General features: G+C 47.8%; 1 protein-coding gene across 7 annotated transcripts; it reads left to right on the top strand.

Moving 5' to 3' along the window:
• Positions 1-3006: 3006 nt before the first annotated feature.
• Positions 3007-7853, top strand: LOC103643835 (protein UPSTREAM OF FLC). 7 transcript variants are annotated; one of them, XR_002266518.1, is made up of 7 exons: positions 3007-3901; positions 4126-4319; positions 4442-4511; positions 4595-4710; positions 4859-5828; positions 7064-7415; positions 7524-7853. XR_002266518.1 is itself a non-coding variant. In XM_008666998.2 (7 exons), exons 2-7 carry the CDS (start codon positions 4163-4165, stop codon positions 7606-7608), a joined length of 1689 nt encoding a protein of 562 aa, XP_008665220.1. In that variant the 5' UTR covers positions 3007-3901; positions 4126-4162; the 3' UTR covers positions 7609-7853. The 7 variants fall into 7 exon arrangements, 4 of the variants coding, with proteins under 4 accessions (XP_008665220.1, XP_008665221.1, XP_008665217.1 ...); XR_004855571.1 differs by having other exon boundaries at positions 4115-4319; XR_561334.2 differs by having other exon boundaries at positions 3987-4319.
• Positions 7854-22986: the final 15133 nt, after the last annotated feature.

Here is a 22986-nt window from a genome sequence, read left to right as displayed (position 1 = left end):
TATACACGCGCAGAGGGAGGCCAACGGACAGTAACGGTCGCCATCAGAGCTACCGTTACGGTCAGCTAGAAACTGACGCCATGAGTGACGACCGTTACTAGCTGACAGCCATTACAACTCATCGTTACTAGCCATAACACATGAAATGCGGCCAGTAACATACAACAGTAATGGACGATCATCACTCTAGGCAAAATGTGCAACAGTTAGGAAGGAATATTCGGACTATAGCCATGGCCACGGCCCGGCTCGGCCGGTGGTGTGCAGTGTGCATGTGTGTGGCAGTCCTTCATCCTTTTCTTAGCTTCCCAATAGATGCACCAATGGTCCACCTATTTAAATTGAGTGAATTGTCCTTTAAACTTCTGGTATGGTACTAAAGTAACAGTACACCGTAGCATTAAAGTGGGTCTCTAACATTGACTATTATTGAATATTAATATGGACTAGATCCTCATTAATTCAACATATCACACAGTCTAATAGACATCTCTTATACTTGGATAGGCTTGCAAACGGGGTGGGTGTAAGCGGGTATTTTTAGTGGGTTTAAGAAATGGGTTTATTTTGGTGGGTTGTGATAGGTTTTAATTGTGAATGGATTGGGTTGGGTGGGTTTATTTTGTATTGTGATCAAAATGGTTGATACCCATGGGTGTAGATGGGTTTGCATAGGTGTGGGCTTCCATGGGTCTTCACCCATCCGTAGACCGTATGACTGTATTCGAGTCGACTCCCAACTTAGTCCCAAGTCCCAACATACCCAACTGAACCCTAACTCCCCAAGTCTTCACCTGTGCACCAACGGTCACATCCTGCTCCCTGCCCCAGCGACCGGAGTCTCCTCTCTCCCCAAGTATTCGCCTCGGCGGACGGATCTCCCCTGGCTCCTGCTGACGCCCGACGCTAATTAGACACTTTCACACTTAGACGCCGACCCCCTGTCCCCTGTCCCCTGGCGCTATAGATGGCCAATTGGAACTAACACGATGGACCAGTCCAGACATGACACGAAAAGGCACGACCCAGGCACAACCCGGCCCGGCTAGTATAGTGCCGTGCCTGGGCCGCCATCTCGACCCATAGTGCTGGCACAGGCACGACACAGTTACATTTTTTATTTTAAAGATAATAGTTTACATATATTAAGTATAATAATTCAACATATAACACAATAAAATTACAACCGCATTGGCTAGGTTGGTGTGTTTAAGTCTCTCATATACGTGGGTGTGTGTTTAAGCCTCATAGCTACACATTTTTTTGTTAAATTATACAATATACTCAGATGGGCCAGCGCGCTACCGGGCCGGCCCGGCACGGCTAGCAGACACATGGTTATTTTCTTTTCACTTCCATGGAGATTTATGTGTCGTTCGGTGGGCTTCTGATGTTACATAGATGTGCCTTTCCACTGTTGGTAGCTTCGAGCTTGATTAGAGACTCTTTTCATTGCTGCTAGTTTATATTTCCTGCCAAAAAGATAATTGTTCATTAAGGATCTTTAACCGATGTTTTTTGTTATTTTCTGGAGACCTATATGTTCATCGACCAAACTTGTTTTTGTATTAGTGTATAATATTATTGTCACTGTTTTTATGTCGTGGACTATATTTTTTGTACGTCATTGAAACTACCCATAAATTTGTCACTGTGTATCAGTGTATGTGTATGCAGTTGGCTTGATGTGAGACAATAAGCTGAACCCACTAGGTTTCCACCCAATTACAGGTTGGTTTGGGGTCAATAATATTATTGGGTATTGGGTTTAATTTTATTCTTATATTTTAGAGTGGATGTGAGATGGATATCAAAGTTATTATATTTAGGTATGGATGGAAGTGGATTGGATTTTTTTGCCATTAGCATGCCTATACTTAGAAAACTAACCGAGATCTCTAGTTTGTACATATCCTTAAGGACTGATTTGGTGACCCGGGATCCCGAGAAGAAGAAATCCTCTTGCTATTCAAAATTGAACTACAAGGGAATTTCTCCCCCATGGTTCCCCTTGGGATCCCTAATCACCAAATCAGCCCTAAGGTATGTACAAACCCATTTAACGTGGAGTTTCTAGTTTTTTTTTTTTTTTTTTGAAAAGTGTCCATTTCCAAATAATTATTTGTACATAACTTAAAGAAATAGAATTATATTGTACAGTTCTTTAACTATCTCTTGTACTCTTATCCTTGTAAAACTGATTCATGGTCTCGGAAACGTCCCTATACTGCGTGATTGGATTACGTGGTTGGATGGTTGTGCGCGTACAGCTAGGCTCGTGCAAGCCTTGTCCACCAGATACGACCGTTTCATGCGTATGTGCAGGTACAGTCAAATAAGCCTATGCTACATTAGTTCTTGCACGGTCAGCCTCTTAGATGCATCGAATCAAACACGCTACTTTAGATCATGGTCAATGCATATAAGTCTTGGCTCTCATTGTGCGGACAACTAAACGCTTGGCTAGTGACTCCGTAGGACATTCGGCACGCATAAAAGCTGTTGTATCATAAAGCTGGAAGCTTTTCGTACACGGCGCTCTACAATGATTTACCACGCCAGCCCTTTTCACCGTCAGAGGGGTCTTCCGGGCCGGCTCGGGCGGCATCGGCGGCACCACACTAAGCCTAGACGCAGGCGCAGGGCAGCTCGGCGCGCCACAAGGTCAGCCTGAGATGCGGTGAGGACAGGCTCTGATTTCTTTTGTTTGCTTGGAGCGGGGAGCCGTGGACTGTGTTTGCCTTTTTTTTTTCTTTTCTGTTTGATAGGTACTCCAGGATAAAACAATCTTTCAGCTGGTTGTTGCACCCGGAGGGATAGGGTCATGGCTATTTCTCTGTTTGGTAGTAGAAGGGTCAAGTCTCGTCAAGAGGGGTGTGTCTCCTCTGTCCCGTGCGTGCCGCTACCGGACGCCAACGAACCAATCCACGTCTCCACACCGCAATGGGAGGGAGGGAGGTCCATGATTAACCCACCCGGTGCTTGCACTTTCCGCCAATGACCGCCGAGCCGTCTCCGGCCTCCGCGCTCCGCGGCTAGGCAGGCATTGGCGCGACGGGCGCAAGCGCAATCAATGCCACCGGCTCCCCTCCTGTTCTCTTCCCGTCGCCCGCATCCGCAGTCCCAGTCCCAGTACCCGCTGCTTTATTCCCCTGCGCCATACATACTGCCGTTTGACCTCGAGCTCCTGGCTGCGCCCCTGCTGGCCCGTGCTCTCTACCCCTTTTCCCTTCCCCGCCATTAACCTGACGCGCACCAGGCGCAGGCCGCCGCAGACTCGCCGTCGAGAGGACGAGGGAAAAAGTCATTCCCTTGCCTGCTTCTGCTCGCCCGAAAAGGCTCCCGTTCTGCAGGCCCGCCCCGCCCCGATTCAATGCAGCCATTGCCTTGTTGAGCTCGTCTCGTCCCGCTGCTTTCCCTCTCGTCGTGCTCCTCCCCACGCGGCCACGCCACGCCTCGCTGTAAACCGACCCTGTTGAGGCTTGGACGCACCCGCGTGTCCGCGCCTGCCTCCCATCCCACGCCCCCTCCCCTCCACTCCACTCCACTCCCGCGCCGTCACCGGCCGGGGGGAAAGCTCCAACCGAGGGGTTTTTGTTTGTACGCGCCCGTTTGGCCCTTGCTGTGGTCACATCGCCCGCTCCCCCGCTGCAGCAGCGCCAAAGATATGAGAGGAAAGTTTGGGATCAGTTCCCCGGTGCCCCGCCCCCTCATGTGCCCGCGCCAGTGACCTCGAAAAGGACCGCGCGCCGCGCCTTGCCCCGTGCCCAGCCGACTCTCTCTCTCTCTTCTCGTCCCGATTCTGATCTGGTTGCCGGCACCAGCGAGGTCCAGTCTCGGCGCCGCCGGCGAATGCAGGGTCTGGAGGCGCCCGCCCGCTAATCTCGACTTGGAGCTCGAGGTACCCCTCCCTCACTCCGCTGCAGACTCGTCCCCTGTCCTTGTCTTGTTTATATTATTTAATTACTCGATGGGAAATTGGGAAGTTGCCAGGCTTGCATTTTGTGCCGCCGTCGTCTGATGTGATGTAACTGAAGGGCAGCAGGGGCAGCCACAAGCCAGCCAGCCAGCCGCGGGTTTTCCGGATTCTCTCCTGCTGCTGACGCGACTTCAGTTTCTTCCTAGGAGGGGGAGGAGCGTGTGAAACTCAGGTTGGGCGAGGATGGAGAGCCGGGGGCGGCGGCCGCGGAGCCCCGAGCGCCGGAGGCCGGCGGCGCGGAAGGTGCCGGTGGTGTACTACCTCACCCGGAGCCGCCACCTCGAGCACCCGCACTTCGTCGAGGTGCCGCTGGCCTCGCCGGAGGGGCTCTATCTCAGAGGTAAGCTAGCGGATGCGCGTCCTCGTATCCAAATTCCAGTTTTCTCCGCGGGTGCTCGTCTACCGACGATGGCTTATTTTCTGCTCTTTTTCCCGGGGTGGCGGCGGGCGGGCGGGCTTCAGATGTGATTAATCACCTGAACATGGTGCGCGGCAAGGGCATGGCCGCGATGTACTCGTGGTCCTGCAAGAGGTAATGCGACACTGCTCCTTGTCCGTGACATTTTCCTGACCTGTTTTTTTCCCCGGCGTTGATCGATCAGTCGATGGTTTCAGGAGCTACAAGAACGGGTTCGTGTGGCACGACCTTTCGGAGGACGACCTCGTCCTCCCGGCAACCGACGGCGAGTACGTGCTCAAGGGCTCCGAGCTCGTGGACCAATCCCCTTCGGGTGAGCATTTCTCTTCCCCTTCTGAATTCGCATTCCCCCCACCCCCACCTCACTAAACTCGGACTAGAAAATCCAGCGCGCTCAACTCCTCAGTTCGTGTCAGTACTCTGGTTGCTCGCTGACCAGTGTTTTCTGGCTGGCTGTCCAGGTCCATTTTACCCTGTCACTGTCAGCAACGGCAACCAGAAGCAACAGAGCAGGCCGAAAGAGGGCGCGCGGCAGCCACTGCCAAGAGACCAATCCGACCCATCCTCCCCGCCTAGCGTGACAGTCAGAGAAGCCAAGGCCCGGCGGTCACCGTCCGTGCCTTCGCAAGACGAGGAGGATGACACCCCGTCTCCGTGCAGGGATCGCTCCATGTCACAGCCACAGGAGCTGGAGCCCCAGCGGAACGAGAGGAGGACGCAACCGCCAGCGAGCGGGTCTGCGAGCCCAGTGGAGCTCAGAGCTCACAGGCCCACCACCGGCTGCACGGACGCCGCAACCCAGACCGACGATCTCGGCAGAAGGCCGGCGGGCCGCAGGGCGCTCGAGCTGCCGCGCAAGAAGAGTCTGAGCACGGACCACGACGCCGTCGTCCGTGAGATCGCAGAGTACCGGCAGAGCCACCCTCGCCGGTCGGCAGACCTCCACGGGATCTCCCGGGAGCTCCTGCGCCAGTGCATCACTACTCCGCTGACCGTACCCTCGACCTGCGCCAAGTCCGAGAGCCTAGAGTCGCTGATACGCGCGGACAACGTGATGACGGACAGCTTCAGGATCCTCGAAGAGGAGGACGTCGTCGCGCGCACCTGCCCCAAGCTGAGGCCGGCGAGCGTGCTGATGCAGCTCGTCACCTGTGGCTCGCTCTCGGTGAAGGGTCACGGGGACGCTGGGGTCGTTCGGACGTGCAAGCCGAGGTTCCCCAACCTCAGGTTCCTCCCCTCGCCGCTGATCTCGCGCACCATGATGATGGGCGAGCTCGACTACCTGTCGGAAAACCCCAGGTTGATGGGGATGAAGCTGGAGGAGAAGGAGTACTTCAGCGGGAGCCTTGTTGAGACCAAGAAGACGCAAAGAGATGGTCCGGCTGAGAGGTATTCGGCGCTTAAACGGTCTTCTTCCTACAATGCAGAAAGGTAAGCTTGATCACTGCTTTGCTATGTTCTTGATATCCTGCTTAATCAACTTGATATCTGGGCACACATAAATATGTCTAGGCTAACTGTTGAAACCGTACATGATTCTTTGATGTTATTTACTGGCTGTCGATTTTGAAGAAAAAAATGTTGCAACCCAAGTGTCGAGACCTTCTAATCCATGACTTCGTACCATTATGCATTGCAGAGTTTGCTTGCCCTCATGCTTTTAGCTTACCAATTTGATTTCTGTTAGTTATGTTTCCTTTTCGAAAACTATGTCTCATTAAGAGTAGAGCCGAGCCGATGACATGTGGGCATTTAATCCAAAATTTTGTACAAACTGTTGATAGGGACGCAAACCGTTATTGGTTGGGTTTAGGCTTGGGATCAGAGAGTTAAGAGTTGGAGAAGAGCCATGTACTGGAGAATATTTATGAACACTAGCACCATTGCTTTTGCCGTTGCCTAAAAGGCAACACTAACAGGTTGATACCAGAAACACTGTAGGGTTGTCATATAGCGCCAGCATGCAGCTGGCATGTATCTATCAAACAAAAATACCAAAGTACGGGAATCTACCTGCCGGGAGAGAATTTGAGGTCTGCAGGGTCCCAAATCGGTAATGAGAGATTTGTAAATGAGGCGTGGAACAACATGGCAAAACACTGCCATCTCTCCGTTTTATCGATCCAATATTTTACTTTCTTGGAATCGTATTTGAATGTTAGGACTGTCCTTAGAACAGGGGCCATGGCTAGCTATGGCAAACTGATGTGACCAGAAATATAGATGGGAGGGTGATTTCTCCTCCTGTCACCAATTCACTTCTGAAATTCTGGTGAGATCCCCTCACCCTCACAACACGAGCCGCTTGTCAGTTGTATAGGACCACGCTGCTGGCTGCCAGGCAAGGTTCTCCTGTTGCTCTACTGAAATACAACAGATGCGACCCTGTTGGTTCATCCTCATGAACAGTCAGTTGTGTCCTTCCAAGCTGTCAGTCAGTTGTATCCTTGCAATCTGTCATTCTATTGGCAGGACCATTTTTATTTTAAAAAAATGTTGCCGGCTAAAAATACAGTGGGTTCCATTCCATTTATCTGCGTGGCTACTGGATCATGGTTTCTTCAGTATGTTAAAAGTCCAAAATTTACATGGAAGAACTGCAACTTATGAATGCAATAGCATTTTGATGGCATATATGTATATTTTATTTCATAACAAATCCGCAGGGCCGGCGAGGCTCTGGACTGCACAAGACGCGAAGAGGATAAAGCCGACGACGTGTCGTCGCGCACGAGGTGCCTCCCGCGGACGCCGATCCTGTCATCCTTCCTGCACCCGAAGGGCGACTCGCTCAGGTCTCCCGTCTCGGACTGCCGGCGGAGCTCCTCGGCCCGGCGGGACTACGACGCGGCCTCCGGGGACGGGAGCAGGAGGTTCGCCGACGCCTCCGTCGCGTCCGCGACCACAGGGGCCGAGTCGTTCAGGAAGGAGGAGAAACTCGTCAAGATCGAGGAAAGTTAAGTGCCGCCCGTGGCCTTTCTTTACCTGAACCTACTGTGAACTCTTTGTCAGTGCTCGGTAATGCACTCGATCGATGCTTTCTTCTTGTTTTTTGCCCCGTCGTCGTCTTGACGCAGTGGCATCGAGGGCTGGTATTGAGGGCTGTGCTTTGAACCCTTCGTGCAGGCTGTCGTCCGGAGCCCGTGTCGTGATCCACTACACCGTCCCTTGCAACGACAGCGACGAAGGCTCTGAACGCTCGGAGGAGTGACACTGCTGTTCAGCTAGACGACCCATTTTTTCTTCCCGTTTTTTTTTTCACTTTCTCCCTTAGAAACATTAGGCCCCCTTATCATTGTATAAGTGCCTGTTATAATGTATCATTCATGTGTTTCACTTAAAAAGATGTCTCATGAGACTGCATGGTAGAGTGTGTAAAATAGAGGACAAGAAACGGTTTGTAGAAACAAGTTTGAAATATGGGATGAAATAGAAGATCTGGCCATATGTGCAGCCCATAGGTCCATGGGGCCTCGCATTTTGATCAGGGCTGAGAGAGGCCTGGGCTTCGAGGGCCCTGGAACCTGTTTCGATACACGCCAGCCCATGCTTGTTTCCGGCTGGAGCTGCAACAAGCGGAGCTCCAACTCCAACCTGGATGCTTTTCGTTATTATTGATCAGTCAAAACCATAGCTTCGCTTAGAAGTTAGAACCTATGTATGCAGTAAACTTGCCTGAAACCATGCATGCTAATTGTCGTGTAGCTTCCCCTTCTTATTTTTCATCAGATTGATTAAGCGTGACGAAACCCAATTATTAGTTCAATCTAGTTGCCTATCGAACTCGCGCGAACACTACCAACGAGTTACTAATGCGAGTCTATTTCTTGAAAGGAATTTCATGCAATTGCGACAGTAATCAACAAGAGGCACGGGATAAATAATCTTTATTGTCTACAGTAATAAACAGCCAATCATCTAAACTACATCTTGGACGAAGAAACAGATCGAGGGTGTTAGCCAGCCAACGGTGATAACAAATCAATAAGATCACCAAGAACTAAGCAGTAATCCTTCCACGCCTCACTCCAACTCCCAGATCGCTCTTCTGCTCTCCACGGCTGCCTCGACGTCTCTGCTCGTCGCCTTCTGATCCCTCGCGGCTGCTGCATTGGAAACCGCCGCCACCCGCCCTGCCGCGGACACCGAAGGAGGAGCGGCTACCTTCTTGGACATGTAGGGCAGCGCGTACATCGGGCGTGCAGGTGTTACTGGCGCGGGCGTATACGGGTCACGTCGCGGGCCGGAGCAGCAGCAGTGCTTGTCAGTGTCCCGGTGATCAGCAACCAGGACGCGGAAGAAGCGAAGAATACCAGTGCGGGAAAGGAGAAGGATGTGAAGCCAGAAGCAGGCCTCGACGGGCTCAGAAGGAGTAAGAGAGCGATATGGCCCGAGCTGTGAGTGGCTAAGTTTATTTGGCCCAAGTGGCCTTGTAACAGACTGTAATAAGAAGTATTGGCTTACACTAGGAGAAGGTGGCGGCGAACTGAGAGGAATAGACAGAACACAAGTCTGAACTGTAAGTTTGTTGGCGGCCGGTGATCCGTGGTGATCGTTCCGGAGTAAAATTGAGTCGAGAGTGCCTGGATCCTAACATTTGGTATTCGGAGCTAGTTCTTCCACACTGTCGCGAATCAATTTCAGGCGAGAATTGGAACCATGGCGTGGCCGATCCTCGAAGATCCGATGGCGCAGCTGATGGCGAAAATTGAGGAAGGAAATCGAGAGATTCATCGTTGTATGGACTCGATGCAGTCTGCTATGGAGAGGATGGAGATCGCGGTCAAGGGTTTGCTGACGGATCCAAGTGATTGCCAGAGGTGGAGACCAGGAACCGGAGCGAAGGAGGACAAGGTGACCCAGAAGACGATCGAAGATTCGTCTTCTGCTTCGACGAGTGTGGCGGATGCGACCAACTCGATGCTCTCAGAAATCACTGCGGATGGATCGACGACGCGGGAGCGAACCCTAGATTCAAAGTCGCGGTGGAACCCCAGGCCGGAGCAGATCCGAATTCGGGAGGTCATCTTCAACTCCAAACTTCTTGTGCTCGTGCAACAGCAGCCACCGTCGGGGCTTGGGCAGTTCTGGTCTGGTGGCGGCGCTGACCATTATCAGTTCGGCAGGAACAACACCACCGTGGCGAGCAACAATGCGTCAAGGGAGGTGGCACACGAAGACACCACGAAGCTGGGGTTGCTGCAGTACGATTTCGGAGCTATCATGGCCATGGAGGCAGCTCCTGTGATGGCGCCTCTTGCTGTATCACCGAGAAGTGTCGCTATTACCGTGACGAGTGGGTCTGCTACTACCGTTGGACTTACAGGTATTGCTAACCCTGCCAACCATACCTACTGGTCCTGTGTTCTAGATTCTTTAGGTCAATCTACGCTGATGAAACAATCTCAAGGATTGGGAATTGACATGCCTCATAGAAGTTTTCCTGCATTTGGTGATTCTAAACCAATAGTATGGAGAGATCGTTGTGAAACAGACTTTGAGTTATTTACTATTTCGGGTGAAATGTGGATCCGGTTTGCCGTCATGCACTTGGAAGGATCAGCCCTCTACTGGCTTCAGTTGATGAAGTCCAGGACTAAGGAGATGAGTTGGATTAAGTTGTGGTTGGCTCTGAATACCCGCGTTAGTAGTGACCAACACAACTCACTGACCATGTTACAAGCGGAGGTGATGTTGAACACGGGACAAATGGAGGACAGAATGTGGGATCCTGGAGTATCTGCCCAAGTTTCACCTAGGCCAGGACTTATGCCCTTACCTCCATCTCCTTTGTCTGGTGGCAAGGCCACGGGACTGAATGAGGAACACCAAACTCTAGGGACATTCAGTACCAAGGATGAGGATGGAAGGATGGCCGCTCTCAAATCTTATAGAAAAGCCAAGGGGCTCTGTTTGTTTATTTTGCAGTTAGAAGCTACAATTCGTCCTGATGCAGTGGAACAACTCCTAGCTGTTCAGTCTATCTCTGTACTGACTGTTACTACTGTCCTTGAGGTGTTGGTATATAATTTTAATCTGAAATATCTTGTGCAGCACTTGGAGACAGTCTTTCAATTACTCTGTCAACAGCAACAACATCTTAAATTGCCTAAGTGTTTGTTGGAGTTTTTGGGCCATAAAGTGAGTGCTTCTGGAATTTCTACAGATCGACCATATCAGACAGTGCATGAGTCAGATGAAAGTATGTCAGCCATTATGTTTGCTGTTGATCAGTGGTTGAAGGGTCTCCACTTTTGGATCGTATACAGGACATGGGTGGACAACCGAGTTGCCCATATTCTACCACGACGACCTGATCTACATCAAGATGACAGCTCTGTGTGTTTGAATGTTGTCTCCAGTTCCTCAGTAATTCCCAGGTTGGTGGAAGTGACAAAAAGGTATGAAAGTGATGCATCGGCTCAAAAGATAATGGCTATCTTCTCAACCGGTGGACAGTTGGAACCCTTCACCTTAGTGCATGGAGTGATCAGACACAAGAACAAAATCTGGCTGGTTTCGAGCCATGAAGTGCAGCAACGGACCATGAAAACTTTGCACGATAGCACTCTGTGTGGGCAGTCAGGCTTTCTGGTTACATACCGGTGCATCAAGGCAGTGTTGAGCTGGCCAGGAATGAAGCCCTCAGTGCGTGACTTTGTTCGATCTTGTGTTAACTGTCAACAAGCGACGACCAGGCATCCGTTTGGGTTTAACTTGTTTACAGATAAAATAGGTCTTCACGAATTTTCGAACTTGTCATTTCCTGCCGGGCAAAGTGAAGGTAGCTTTGATCCTACGATACGTAATTGGGAAGACCGGGTGAAATACTCTGAACGTTTTCCATTGCCGGTTCAACACCATACGTGGCTGGTAGTATCTATGTATTTTATCTCAGGATTGCCTCCTCTGCGATGGGAAAACTGCATGCTGGTAGCAACAATCATCTCAGTGGACGGGCTAGCCTACATCCATGGCTACGCTACATGGGAAGAGGAGGCGGACATCAAGCGACATTTTTCCTTTGCACCAGCTTGGGGACAAGCTGGAACTCAAGGGAGGGAAAATGTCAGTGTCCCGGTGATCAGCAACCAGGACGCGGAAGAAGCGAAGAATACCAGTGCGGGAAAGGAGAAGGATGTGAAGCCAGAAGCAGGCCTCGACGGGCTCAGAAGGAGTAAGAGAGCGATATGGCCCGAGCTGTGAGTGGCTAAGTTTATTTGGCCCAAGTGGCCTTGTAACAGACTGTAATAAGAAGTATTGGCTTACACTAGGAGAAGGTGGCGGCGAACTGAGAGGAATAGACAGAACACAAGTCTGAACTGTAAGTTTGTTGGCGGCCGGTGATCCGTGGTGATCGTTCCGGAGTAAAATTGAGTCGAGAGTGCCTGGATCCTAACAGTGCTGGTGGCGATGGTGGTTGTAGAAGGACGGCTGCATCTGCATGTGGACGCCTCCCGCCAGCTCCGGCGCGCTGTGGACGCGCTGCGCCGGCCGGTGCTGGTTGTGCGCTCTCGCGGAGACCTCCAGCTCGCTCTGCACGCGCCGCATCGACGGCGCCCGGGGTGGGAGCCCGGCCGTCGTCGCTGTCTTCGAACCGGCGGAGGACGGCGATGCGGTGGTGGTGACATAGACCCGGAACCTCGCGGCCGGCCGCGTGGCGCGCAGGCGGTCGTACTCGTCGCGCATGTGCGCGACCTCCTCGTCGCAGGTGACCGTCACGATCACGTCCTCGACGCCCTCGTCCGCGAGGCGGTGCCTGATGGCGCGCACCTGCACCGAGCCTCCGGCCATCTCCGCCAGACGCGCCGCCAGGTCTCGGAAGGACACCGTGCGCGGCACGACGAGGACGCGCGTCTCGCCGCCGACGTACCGGAGCTCTCCGTCTGGGCCGCAGGGCTGGAAGCGGCCGCCGTGGCTGCACAGCAGCTTCATGTGCGTGTTGTCGCCGCGGCGGGAAGGTGCTTCTGGCGCCATGGGGGCCGGGATCGGATCGATCGAGATGGAACTGGTGTATGGGATCGAGGAGATTGGTTTGGCAGAAAAGAAGCTATCGCGGGGCGACAGATTACTACGTCTTCATCATGTTTATATAGGGAGTTCGAGTGGAGTCCCATACTGGTGTAGTCGGTAGTGGGCCGAGGCCTACAGCCAGCGCCGCCATAAGCCCATAAGTAGTCCACCATCAGACAACAGACTACCGTGTGCTCCGCTTGCCCACCTTTCAAATACCACGGCCCATCAGAAGGTGATTTAGGTGTGTTTAGTTGAAGAGTATAATAGAGCGACTTTATTTTAGTTTTTTAAATAAAATTATTCTATTTCGTGTTTGATTGGAGAGTCAACTATAATGCAAGCAGAACAGAGTCACTCCATTTTTTTATTTGGTTGAAGAGTAGAATAAAGCAGAGCCGCTCCATTCTTTGTTTGATTGAAGAGTCATATGAGTGTAGATGGGAGGAGAGGAAGGATAACGCTTGCTTTCGGGAGAGCGCTCGTACCCGATCATTTTGGTGGAATGAGTGCATTCCAACTATTTATGATAGATTTTCATATGGAGACTTCACGAGCCGCTCAACTCTTCTTTTGTAGGAAATCAAACATTCAGAAAATATGAATGGAGCCGCTCCATCCTACTGCACTTCTCAACCAAACACACCCAGTGAAAAGTGTAGACCTTGTTTATATACTCATGTATCTATATTAATCCATGATTCTATCAAACACCTTAACTCATATAAAGAGATGTAGATACATGATATAAGTTATGAATTGTATGTTTTTCTAACAAAAAAAACTCTTTTTACCTTGAAGTCTAGATTTTTCTACTCAAACTCCAAAACTGAACAAGAGCCTCCCTCAACTATCATACCTCACCTCCCTACCCGAGTTGAAGTGGGTTTCAAGACTTCTATTGTTTCTAGTTTAAAATAAAATCTGTTACACCTAAAATAATATGAATAATGTTAGGGGTGTGCCTGTGTCGAAGGTCCTCAAACTAATAAATCTTAGTTGTCTTTTGGTTTGTTTTAGGAGTAGCAAAGTAATCTTCGTCACAACGATAGCTTTGACGTTAAAGCTTCGCCAAAGCACCTTGTGACATCTAAGACGGATAACAAGGAAACAAATGGGGGTTTAAGTGACTTGTTCGACACACTTCTAAGAAGAAAAGATGACAACGCCTTCGACGGCCTCTATAGGTCATATGTATATGATTTGAAGACATAAATGTAATTTTATATGAAGTTATATGTCGTACTGTCCCTATAGATAACAATGCACTGTCCATGCATCGAGGAACGCCTTTTTTTTACTGTTCTCTAGTGTACTAGTCCTCGGATCGCTCAACATTTGAACCTGTAAAAGTGTACGTGCTTTCAAACCACATTCGAACATTACAAAGATATCTTTGTAATTATTCGTAACCGAAGAAAGATTGATAAGAGGATGAAATTGTTATCACTTGACTCACGTACTCTCATAATTTGATGCTTCATAGTATTTTGCATCAGCGTTCATCATGACCTTCTTCCTTTAATTTATCTTTTTATTGTGAATGGGTAAATAAAAAGGAGGGTTCATGTTATCTATAGGAATCTTCACGTGTAACAAACAAATACCTTTAGTAAACGGAACTGGCATGTCAATAAATAAACCATGAAAGGTAAGATAATTGGATATAATTAAGCATTTGTTCCGAGTGTCGTTTTAACCGTGTCGTCTGGTCTGTTATTTAGGTGGTTTCGGTCTTTGCCTCAACCAAATATGTTTGGGATTTGGCTATACGAGTAAAGATTTAAATTCTTAGTATTATGAGGTGTTTGGTTTCTACTTTCTAGGGACTAAGTTTTAGTCTCTCTATTTATTCTATTTTAGTTTCTAAATTATTAAATACAAAACTAAAATAGACTTTAAGTTCCTATATTTAGCAATTTATGTACTAAAATTGAATAAAATAGATGTATTAAAAAGTAGTCTCTACTTCTTTAAAAAGTAGATGTATTCAATTTTGACTAGAAGGAGATTTAATCTTCTTCAATCCCTCTTAATCCACCATCGAACCGAACAAAACTTTATGACTTATTCAGTTAGAGGTAGATTGAGGGATTTGAGAGGATTAAATCTTCTCATATTTAAATTTAAATAGGAGAAGATTTAATTCTCGCTAATTCTTTCGATCCATCTCAAACCGAATAAGGCCTTTAATGTGACTAGATGCTGGTTGCTTTGATTACGCACAAATACCATTTTTTTCTTAAAAAGAAACATAATGTTTTCTCTTTATTTTTACTCATCAGTTATACGTGCATTGGCCGTGTATATGGGCTATATGTCAACGGTTGATGTATGCGGCCAAGGAGTTTTACTCCGATACAGTCTAGTCTATGGATTAAATGCTATTATTGAGTATTTTTTTTCTTAAAAAGAAACATAATGTTTTCTTTTTATATTTACTCATCAGTTATACATGCATTGGCCGTGTATATGGGCTATGTCAACGGTTGATGTATGCGGCCAAGGAGTTTTACTCCGATACAGTCTAATCTATGGATTGAATGCTATTATTGAGTTTTTTTAAAAAAAACTTGTGTAAGACAATCTGCATCAGGGTTATGCAGAGACCAGGAGTGTTTCATAATTTCTCTATATCTAGATCTTAAAATTAATAATGCTCCCCTTATACAACTACTATTTTCGATATCGATTTGATTTTTTTTTTAAAAAACTAGACCTTAGTCAGAGATGAGACAAAATTTATATTGGTTCGGGCAGAATGTCCCTACTTGTAGTCATCAGCAACTTGCGCTACCGACACCATTGATGATCAAAGATCGTAGTAGGGGTTACAAGCGGACGAGCGAAGGAGGAGAGGCTCCCAAGTCTCTTATTCATGGTGGAAGTGGTTAGAAAGTGGAGTCCTAACTAAGTCTTGGCTTGCCGGGGGGCTCCGGCTTCTAGGTCGTGCTCCTGTTCGTCGGTCCATCTGGATGTCTTCTCATCTAAGGTCAGTCCTTGCGTCCATCGTGTATTCACGGATCCAAGAGCCCGCTAGTTTTAAGCCCCTGGCCGGCCTCCTCCTTTTATAGGCAAGGATGGGGTCGACCAGTGGTAGCTTCCTTAAGAAGGAGCCACCGGGAGATGGTGAAGCCGAGCGTTCTACCATGGAGTAAAGCCACATGTGCACGTGGGCCCCAGGATCGTCTGGTTGTTCATATTCTTTATGGTGGACGACACAAAAAACATTGGGCCCGAGCGCCATCATTCGTGCTATACCAACCTTTGGCCTCTGCGCACTCATGCCAAATTCGGGTATGTCATGAGTGTGCGGGCTATAAATGTGTCGCAATACGAGGGGTTCGTAGGTCATGAGTGCTCTGTGTTCCAAGGGGCTCATAGTCAATGAGTGGGAGGTGGGCCAGCACCTCTGCTATGGCTCAGCGCCAGGCATAGTTAATGCAGCCAGTCACTTATGATGGGTCGGTCTCGGGCCAGGCGAGGGATCCACTCTAGTGGTTTCCCTTCAGTACACTCGCCCCCTGTTAGACTCTGCCACGCCCGACCCCGGACTCAGTGTCGTGGGGCTCGTCCAAGGGCGGGTTCGTTCAGGGTAAACACTACATGTCTCCTCTAGTTGATCGACGGGCCCCAGTTGCCAACGGGTTTTCCCGGGCGCGCTCGCTGATCGATGGGCCCCATGGACCGGGGATCTTATCCCGACAACTATGGTTGGTTTTACCGACGCGCTGAAGCTAGAAAAATTCTCTAGTATGCACTTTAAGAGGTGACAAGTCAAGGTCACGCTCTGGCTTACTACTATGGATATGTTCCGTGTTAGTAAAGGCAAACCTGAGGGCGTACTAACTCCCAAAGAGGAGAAAACATATGGCGATGCCAATACTATCTTTATGGGAGCAATTCTTAGCGTCCTTGTTGATCATCTGATTGATGTGAATATGCAATACACAGACATGAAGGAGATGTGGGATGCACTTACTACTAAGTATGGTTCATCGAATGCTGGCAGCGACCTGTATGTCATGGAGAGCTTTCATGATTATAAGATGGTTGGTAATCTCTCTATTGTAGAGCAAGTTAAAGAAATACAATGTATTGCCAAGAAGCTCGACCACCTTAAGATTGTCCTTCCTGACTGATTTGTGGCTGGGTGAATTATTGCAAAATTGTCTTCTACATGGAGGGAATTTGCCACATCTCTGAAGTGACACCGGATGAATATGTGCTTTGTGCGTCTGTGTTCAACAGGATTGTCCGCCATCCGGATTGCACTCTCATTGTCACATAGGAGAGAGACTTTACTCAATTTGTAGCCATAGTCCCTAAGAGTTTGCCTCATCTAGAGTAATTGTGCACAACAATGTCCTGCAACAATATACTCGGCTTCGACAGTGGATAGAGCTACTGACAAGTACATGATGTACTCTTTCTATCAATCTTATATCTAGCATAATCGGCGTTAGAATACCCGATTAGATCAAATATAGATCCCTTGGGGTACCATAGCCCAAACCTAGGAGTATAAACTAAATATCTCATGATTCTTTTCACAACCCTTAGGTGGATTTTCTTAGGGTCGGCTTGAAATCGTGCACACATGCATACTAAAAGCATAATATCCAATCGTGAAGCACATAAATAGAGTAAATATCCTATCATTGACCGGTATACCTTTTGATCTATAGATTAACCTCCTTTGTCGAGGTCGAGATGCCCATTTGTTCCCATAGGAATCTTGATGGACTTAGCATTTTTCATTCCAAACTTCTTAAGAATATCTTGGGAATACTTTGTTTGGCTGATGAAGGTGCCCTCTTGGAGTTTCTTGATTTGGAATCAAAGGAAATACTTCAACTCCCCCATCATGGACATCTCAAATTTATGTATCATAACTCTACTAAACTCTTCACAAGATGACTTATTAGTAGACCCAAATATAATACCATCAACATAAATTTGGCATATAAACAAGTCTTTGACAATTGTTTTGGTGAAGAGAGTAGGGTCAACTTTTCCAACTTTGAAACCATTAGCAATAAGAAAGTCTCTCAGGCATTCATACCATGCACTTGGGGCTTGTTTGAGCCCATAAAGCGCCTTTGAGAGCTTATAGACATGTGAAGGATATTCACTATTGAAAGGGAATTAGGCTTACACCTATTCCTAAGTGATTTTGGTGGTTGAATTGCCCAACACAAACAATTGGACTAACTAGTTTGCTCTAGTGTATAAGTTATACAGGTGTCAAAGGTTCACACTTAGCCAATAAAAAGACCAAGAAATGGGTTCAACAAAGAGAGCAAGGGATAACCGAAGGCAGCCCCGGTCTGGCGCACCGGACAGTGTCCGGTGCACCACCAGACAGTGTCCGGTGCACCAGGGGACTTCACGCTGAACTCCTCACCTTCGGGAAAATCCAGAGGCGCTCCGCTATAATTCACCGGACTGTCCGGTGCCCCAGGGGAGAGCAACACTGGAACTCGCCAGCTTCGGGAATTTGCTCCGCTATAATTCACCGGACGTGTCCGGTGTACACCGGACTGTCCGGTGAGCCAGCGGAGCAACGACTACTTCGTGCCAACGGTCACCTGCAGAAGCATTAAATGCGCGCAGAAGTCAGGCACGCGCGTAGTGGCGCACCGGACACTCTACAGTGCATGTCCGGTGAGCCACTGGACACCAAGGGGGGCCCAGCAGTCAGAGCTCCAACGGTCGGAACCCAACGGCCTGGTGACGTGGCTGGCGCACCGGACACTGTCCGGTGTGCACCGGACTGTCCGGTGTGCACCGGACTGTCCGGTGCACCATACGACAGACAACCTCCACCAAACGACTAGTTTGGTGGTTGGGGTTATAAATACCCCCAACCACCCCACATTCAAGTCATCCAAGTTTCACACTTCCAACCACTTACAAGAGCTAGACATTCAATACAAGACACACCCAAGTGATCAAATCCTCTCCCAATTCCACAAAAGCTTTAGTGACTAGTGAGAGTGATTTGTTGTGTTATTTTGAGCTCTTGCGCTTGGATTGCTTTCTTCTTTCTCATTCTTTCTTGAGATCAATACTCACTTGTAACCGAGGCAAGAGACACCAATTGTGTGGTGGTCCTTGCGGGGAAGTTTTGTTCCCGGTTGAATTGAGAAGAGAAAGCTCACTCGATCCGAGGGACCGTTTGAGAGAGGGAAGGGGTTGAAAAAGACCCGGCCTTTGTGGCCTCCTCAACGGGGAGTAGGTTTGCGAGAACCGAACCTCGGTAAAACAAATCCGCATGTCACACTTCTTATTTGCTTGCGATTTGTTTTTCACCCTCTCTCGCGGACTCGATTATATTTCTAACGCTAACCCGGCTTGTAGTTGTGATTAACTTTGTAAATTGCAGTTTCGCCCTATTCACCCCCCTCTAGGCAACTTTCAATTGGTATCAGAGCCCGGTGCTTCATTAGAGTCTAACCGCTCGAAGTGATGTCGGGAGATCACGCCAAGAAGGAGATGGAGACCGGCGAAAATCCCACTACAAGTCACGGGAATGCTTCATCGGAAGAGTCCCGCAAAAAGGGAAAGGGGAAGGAGAAAAAAGCTTCTTCCCGCAAGTCGCATCGGAATGGCGACAAGATAAAGAAGATGAGGAAGGTGGTCTACTACGAGACCGACACTTCATCACCTTCCACCTCCGGCTCCGACGCGCCCTCCGTAACTTCTAACGGTCATGAGCGCAAGAAGTTTAGTAAGATCCCCTTACATTACCCTCGCACTTCTAAACATACTCCATTACTTTTCGTTCCATTAGGCAAACCGCCAACCTTTGACGGTGAAGATTATGCTAGGTGGAGTGATTTAATGAAATTTCATCTAACCTCACTCCACAAAAGTATATGGAATGTTGTTGAGTTTGGAGCACAAGTACCATCCGTAGGGGATGAGGATTATGATGAGGACGAGGTGGCCCAAATCGAGAACTTCAACTCCCAAGCCACAACCATACTCCTCGCCTCTCTAAGTAGGGAGGAGTACAACAAGGTGCAAGGATTAAAGAGCGCCAAGGAAGTTTGGGACGTGCTCAAGACCGCGCACGAGGGTGATGAACTCACCAAAATCACCAAGCGGGAAACGATCGAGGGGGAGCTCGGTCGCTTTCGTCTTCGCCAAGGGGAGGAGCCACAAGACATGTACAACCGACTCAAAACCTTGGTGAATCAAGTGCGCAACCTCAGGAGCAAGAAGTGGGATGACCACGAAGTGGTTAAGGTTATTCTAAGATCACTTATTTTCCTTAACCCTACTCAAGTACAATTAATTCGTGGCAATCCTATATACACACTAATGACTCCCGAGGAAGTAATCGAGAATTTTGTGAGCTTTGAATTCATGATCAAGGGATCAAGGAAGATCAACGAGCTTGACGGCCCCTCCACGTCCGAAGCTCAACCGGTCGCATTCAAGGCGACGGAAGAAAAGAAGGATGAGTCTACACCGAGTAGAACACCCATCGACGCCTCCAAGCTCGACAACGAGGAAATGGCGCTCGTCATCAAGAGCTTCCGCCAAATCCTCAAGCAAAGGAGGGGGAAAGATTACAATCCCCGCTCCAAGAAGGTTTGCTACAAGTGTGGTAAGCCCGGTCACTTTATAGCAAAATGTCCTATTTCTAGTGACAGTGACAGGGGCAATGACAAGAGGGGGAGAAGAAAGGAGAAGAAGAAGTACTACAAGAAGAAGGGCGGCGATGCCCATGTTTGTCGCGAGTGGGACTCCGACGAAAGCTCTAGCGACTCCTCCGACGACGAGGACGCCGCCAACATCGCCGTCACCAAGGGACTTCTCTTCCCTAACGTCGGCCACAAGTGCCTCATGGCAAAGGACGGCAAAAAGAAGAAGGTTAAATCCAAATCCTCCACTAGATATGAGTCCTCTAGTGATGATAATGCTAGTGATGAGGAAGACAATTTGCGTACCCTTTTTGCCAACTTAAACATGCAACAAAAAGAGAAATTAAATGAATTAATTAGTGACATCCATGAGAAGGATGACCTCTTGGACTCCCAAGAGGACTTCCTAATCAAGGAAAACAAAAAGCATGTTAAAGTTAAAAATGTTTATGCTCTAGAAGTTAAAAAATGTGAAAAATTATCTAGTGAGCTAAGCACTTTCCATGAGACAATAGACAACCATAGAAATGAGAATGCTAATTTGTTAGCTAAGGTTGATTCTATTGCTTGTAATGTTTCAATTCCCAATCTTAGAAATGATAATGATGATTTGCTTGCTAAGATTGAAGAATTAAACATTTCTCTTGCTAACCTTAGAGATAAAAATGAACAATTGCTTGCTAAGGCTAAAGATTTTGATGTTTGCAATGCTACTATTTCTGACCTTAGAAGTAGAAATGATATATTACATGCTAAGGTTGTAGAATTAAAATCTTGCAAACCCTCTACATCTACCATTGAGCACACTTCTATTTGCACTAGATGTAGAGATGTTGATATTAGTGCTATACATGATCACATGGCTTTAATTAAACAACAAAACGATCATATAGCAAAATTAGATGCTAAAATTGCCGAGCATGAACTTGAAAATGAAAAATTTAAATTTGCTCGTAGTATGCTTTATAGTGGGAGACGCCCTGGCATTAAGGATGGCATTGGTTTCCAACAGGGAGGCAATGTCAAACTTAATACCCCTCCTAAGAAATTATCTAATTTTGTTAAGGGCAAGGCTCCCATGCCTCAAGATAACGAGGGTTACATTTTGTACCCTGCCGGTTATCCTGAGAGCAAGATTAGGAGAATTCATTCTAGGAAGTCTCACTCTGGCCCTAATCATGCTTTTATGTATAAGGGTGAGACATCTAGCTCTAGGCAACCAACCCGTGCTAAGTTGCCTAAGAAGAAAACTCCTAGTGCATCAAATGATCATGACATCTCATTTAAAACTTTTGATGCATCTTATGTTTTAACTAACAAATCCGGCAAGGTAGTTGCCAAGTATGTTGGGGGCAAACACAAGGGATCAAAGACTTGTGTTTGGGTACCCAAAGTTCTTGTATCTAATGCCAAAGGACCCAAAACCATTTGGGTACCTAAAGTCAAGAACTAAACATGTTTTGTAGGTTTATGCATCCGGGGGCTCAAGTTGGATCATCGACAGCGGATGCACAAACCACATGACAGGGGAGAAGAAGATGTTCTCCTCCTATGAGAAAAACCAAGATCCCCAACGAGCTATCACATTCGGGGATGGAAATCAAGGTTTGGTAAAAGGATTGGGTAAAATTGCTATATCTCCTGACCATTCAATTTCCAATGTCTTTCTTGTAGATTCTTTAGATTACAATTTGCTTTCTGTATCTCAATTATGTCAAATGGGCTACAATTGTCTGTTTACTGATGTAGGTGTCACTGTCTTTAGAAGAAGTGATGATTCAATAGCATTTAAGGGAGTGTTAGAGGGTCAGCTATACTTGGTAGATTTTGATAGAGCTGAACTCGACACTTGCTTAATTGCTAAGACTAACATGGGTTGGCTCTGGCACCGCCGACTAGCCCATGTTGGGATGAAGAATCTTCATAAGCTTCTGAAGGGAGAACACATTTTAGGATTAACAAATGTTCATTTTGCGAAAGACAGGATTTGTAGCGCGTGTCAAGCCGGAAAGCAAGTTGGTGCCCATCATCCACACAAAAACATCATGACGACCGACAGACCACTGGAGCTCCTACACATGGATCTATTCGGCCCGATTGCTTACATAAGCATCGGCGGGAGTAAGTACTGTCTAGTTATTGTGGATGATTATTCTCGCTTCACTTGGGTGTTCTTTTTGTAGGAAAAATCTCATACCCAAGAAACTTTAAAGGGATTCTTGAGACGGGCTCAAAACGAGTTCGGCTTAAGGATCAAGAAAATTAGAAGCGACAACGAAACAGAGTTCAAAAACTCACAAATCGAAGGCTTCCTTGAGGAGGAGGGCATCAAGCATGAGTTCTCTTCTCCCTACACGCCACAACAAAATGGTGTAGTGGAGAGGAAGAATAGAACTCTATTGGACATGGCTAGAACCATGCTTGATGAGTACAAGACATCGGATCGGTTTTGGGCCGAGGCGGTCAACACCGCCTGCTACGCCATCAACCGGTTATATCTACACCGAATCCTCAAGAAGACATCATATGAACTCCTTACTGGTAAAAAGCCCAACATTTCATATTTTAGAGTCTTTGGTAGCAAATGCTTTATTCTTGTTAAAATAGGTAGAAAATCTAAATTTGCTCCTAAGACTGTAGAAGACTTTTTACTAGGATATGATTCAAACACAAGGGCATATAGAGTCTTTAACAAGTCCTCTGGACAAGTTGAAGTTTCTTGTGACGTTGTGTTTGATGAGACTAATGGCTCTCAAGTAGAGCAAGTTGATCTTGATGAGATAGGTGATGAAGAGGCTCCGTGCATCGTGCTAAGGAACATGTCCATTGGGGATGTGTGTCCTAAGGAATCCAAAGAGCCTCCAAATGCACAAGATCAACCATCCTCCTCCACGCAAGCATCTCCACCAACTCAAAATGAG

The sequence above is a fragment of the Zea mays genome, chromosome 1, assembly GCF_902167145.1.
Source record: "Zea mays cultivar B73 chromosome 1, Zm-B73-REFERENCE-NAM-5.0, whole genome shotgun sequence".
NCBI lineage: Eukaryota > Viridiplantae > Streptophyta > Magnoliopsida > Poales > Poaceae > Zea > Zea mays.
The sequence above is the reverse complement of the archived record's forward strand: the minus strand, read 5'-3'. Positions and strand labels throughout refer to the sequence as shown.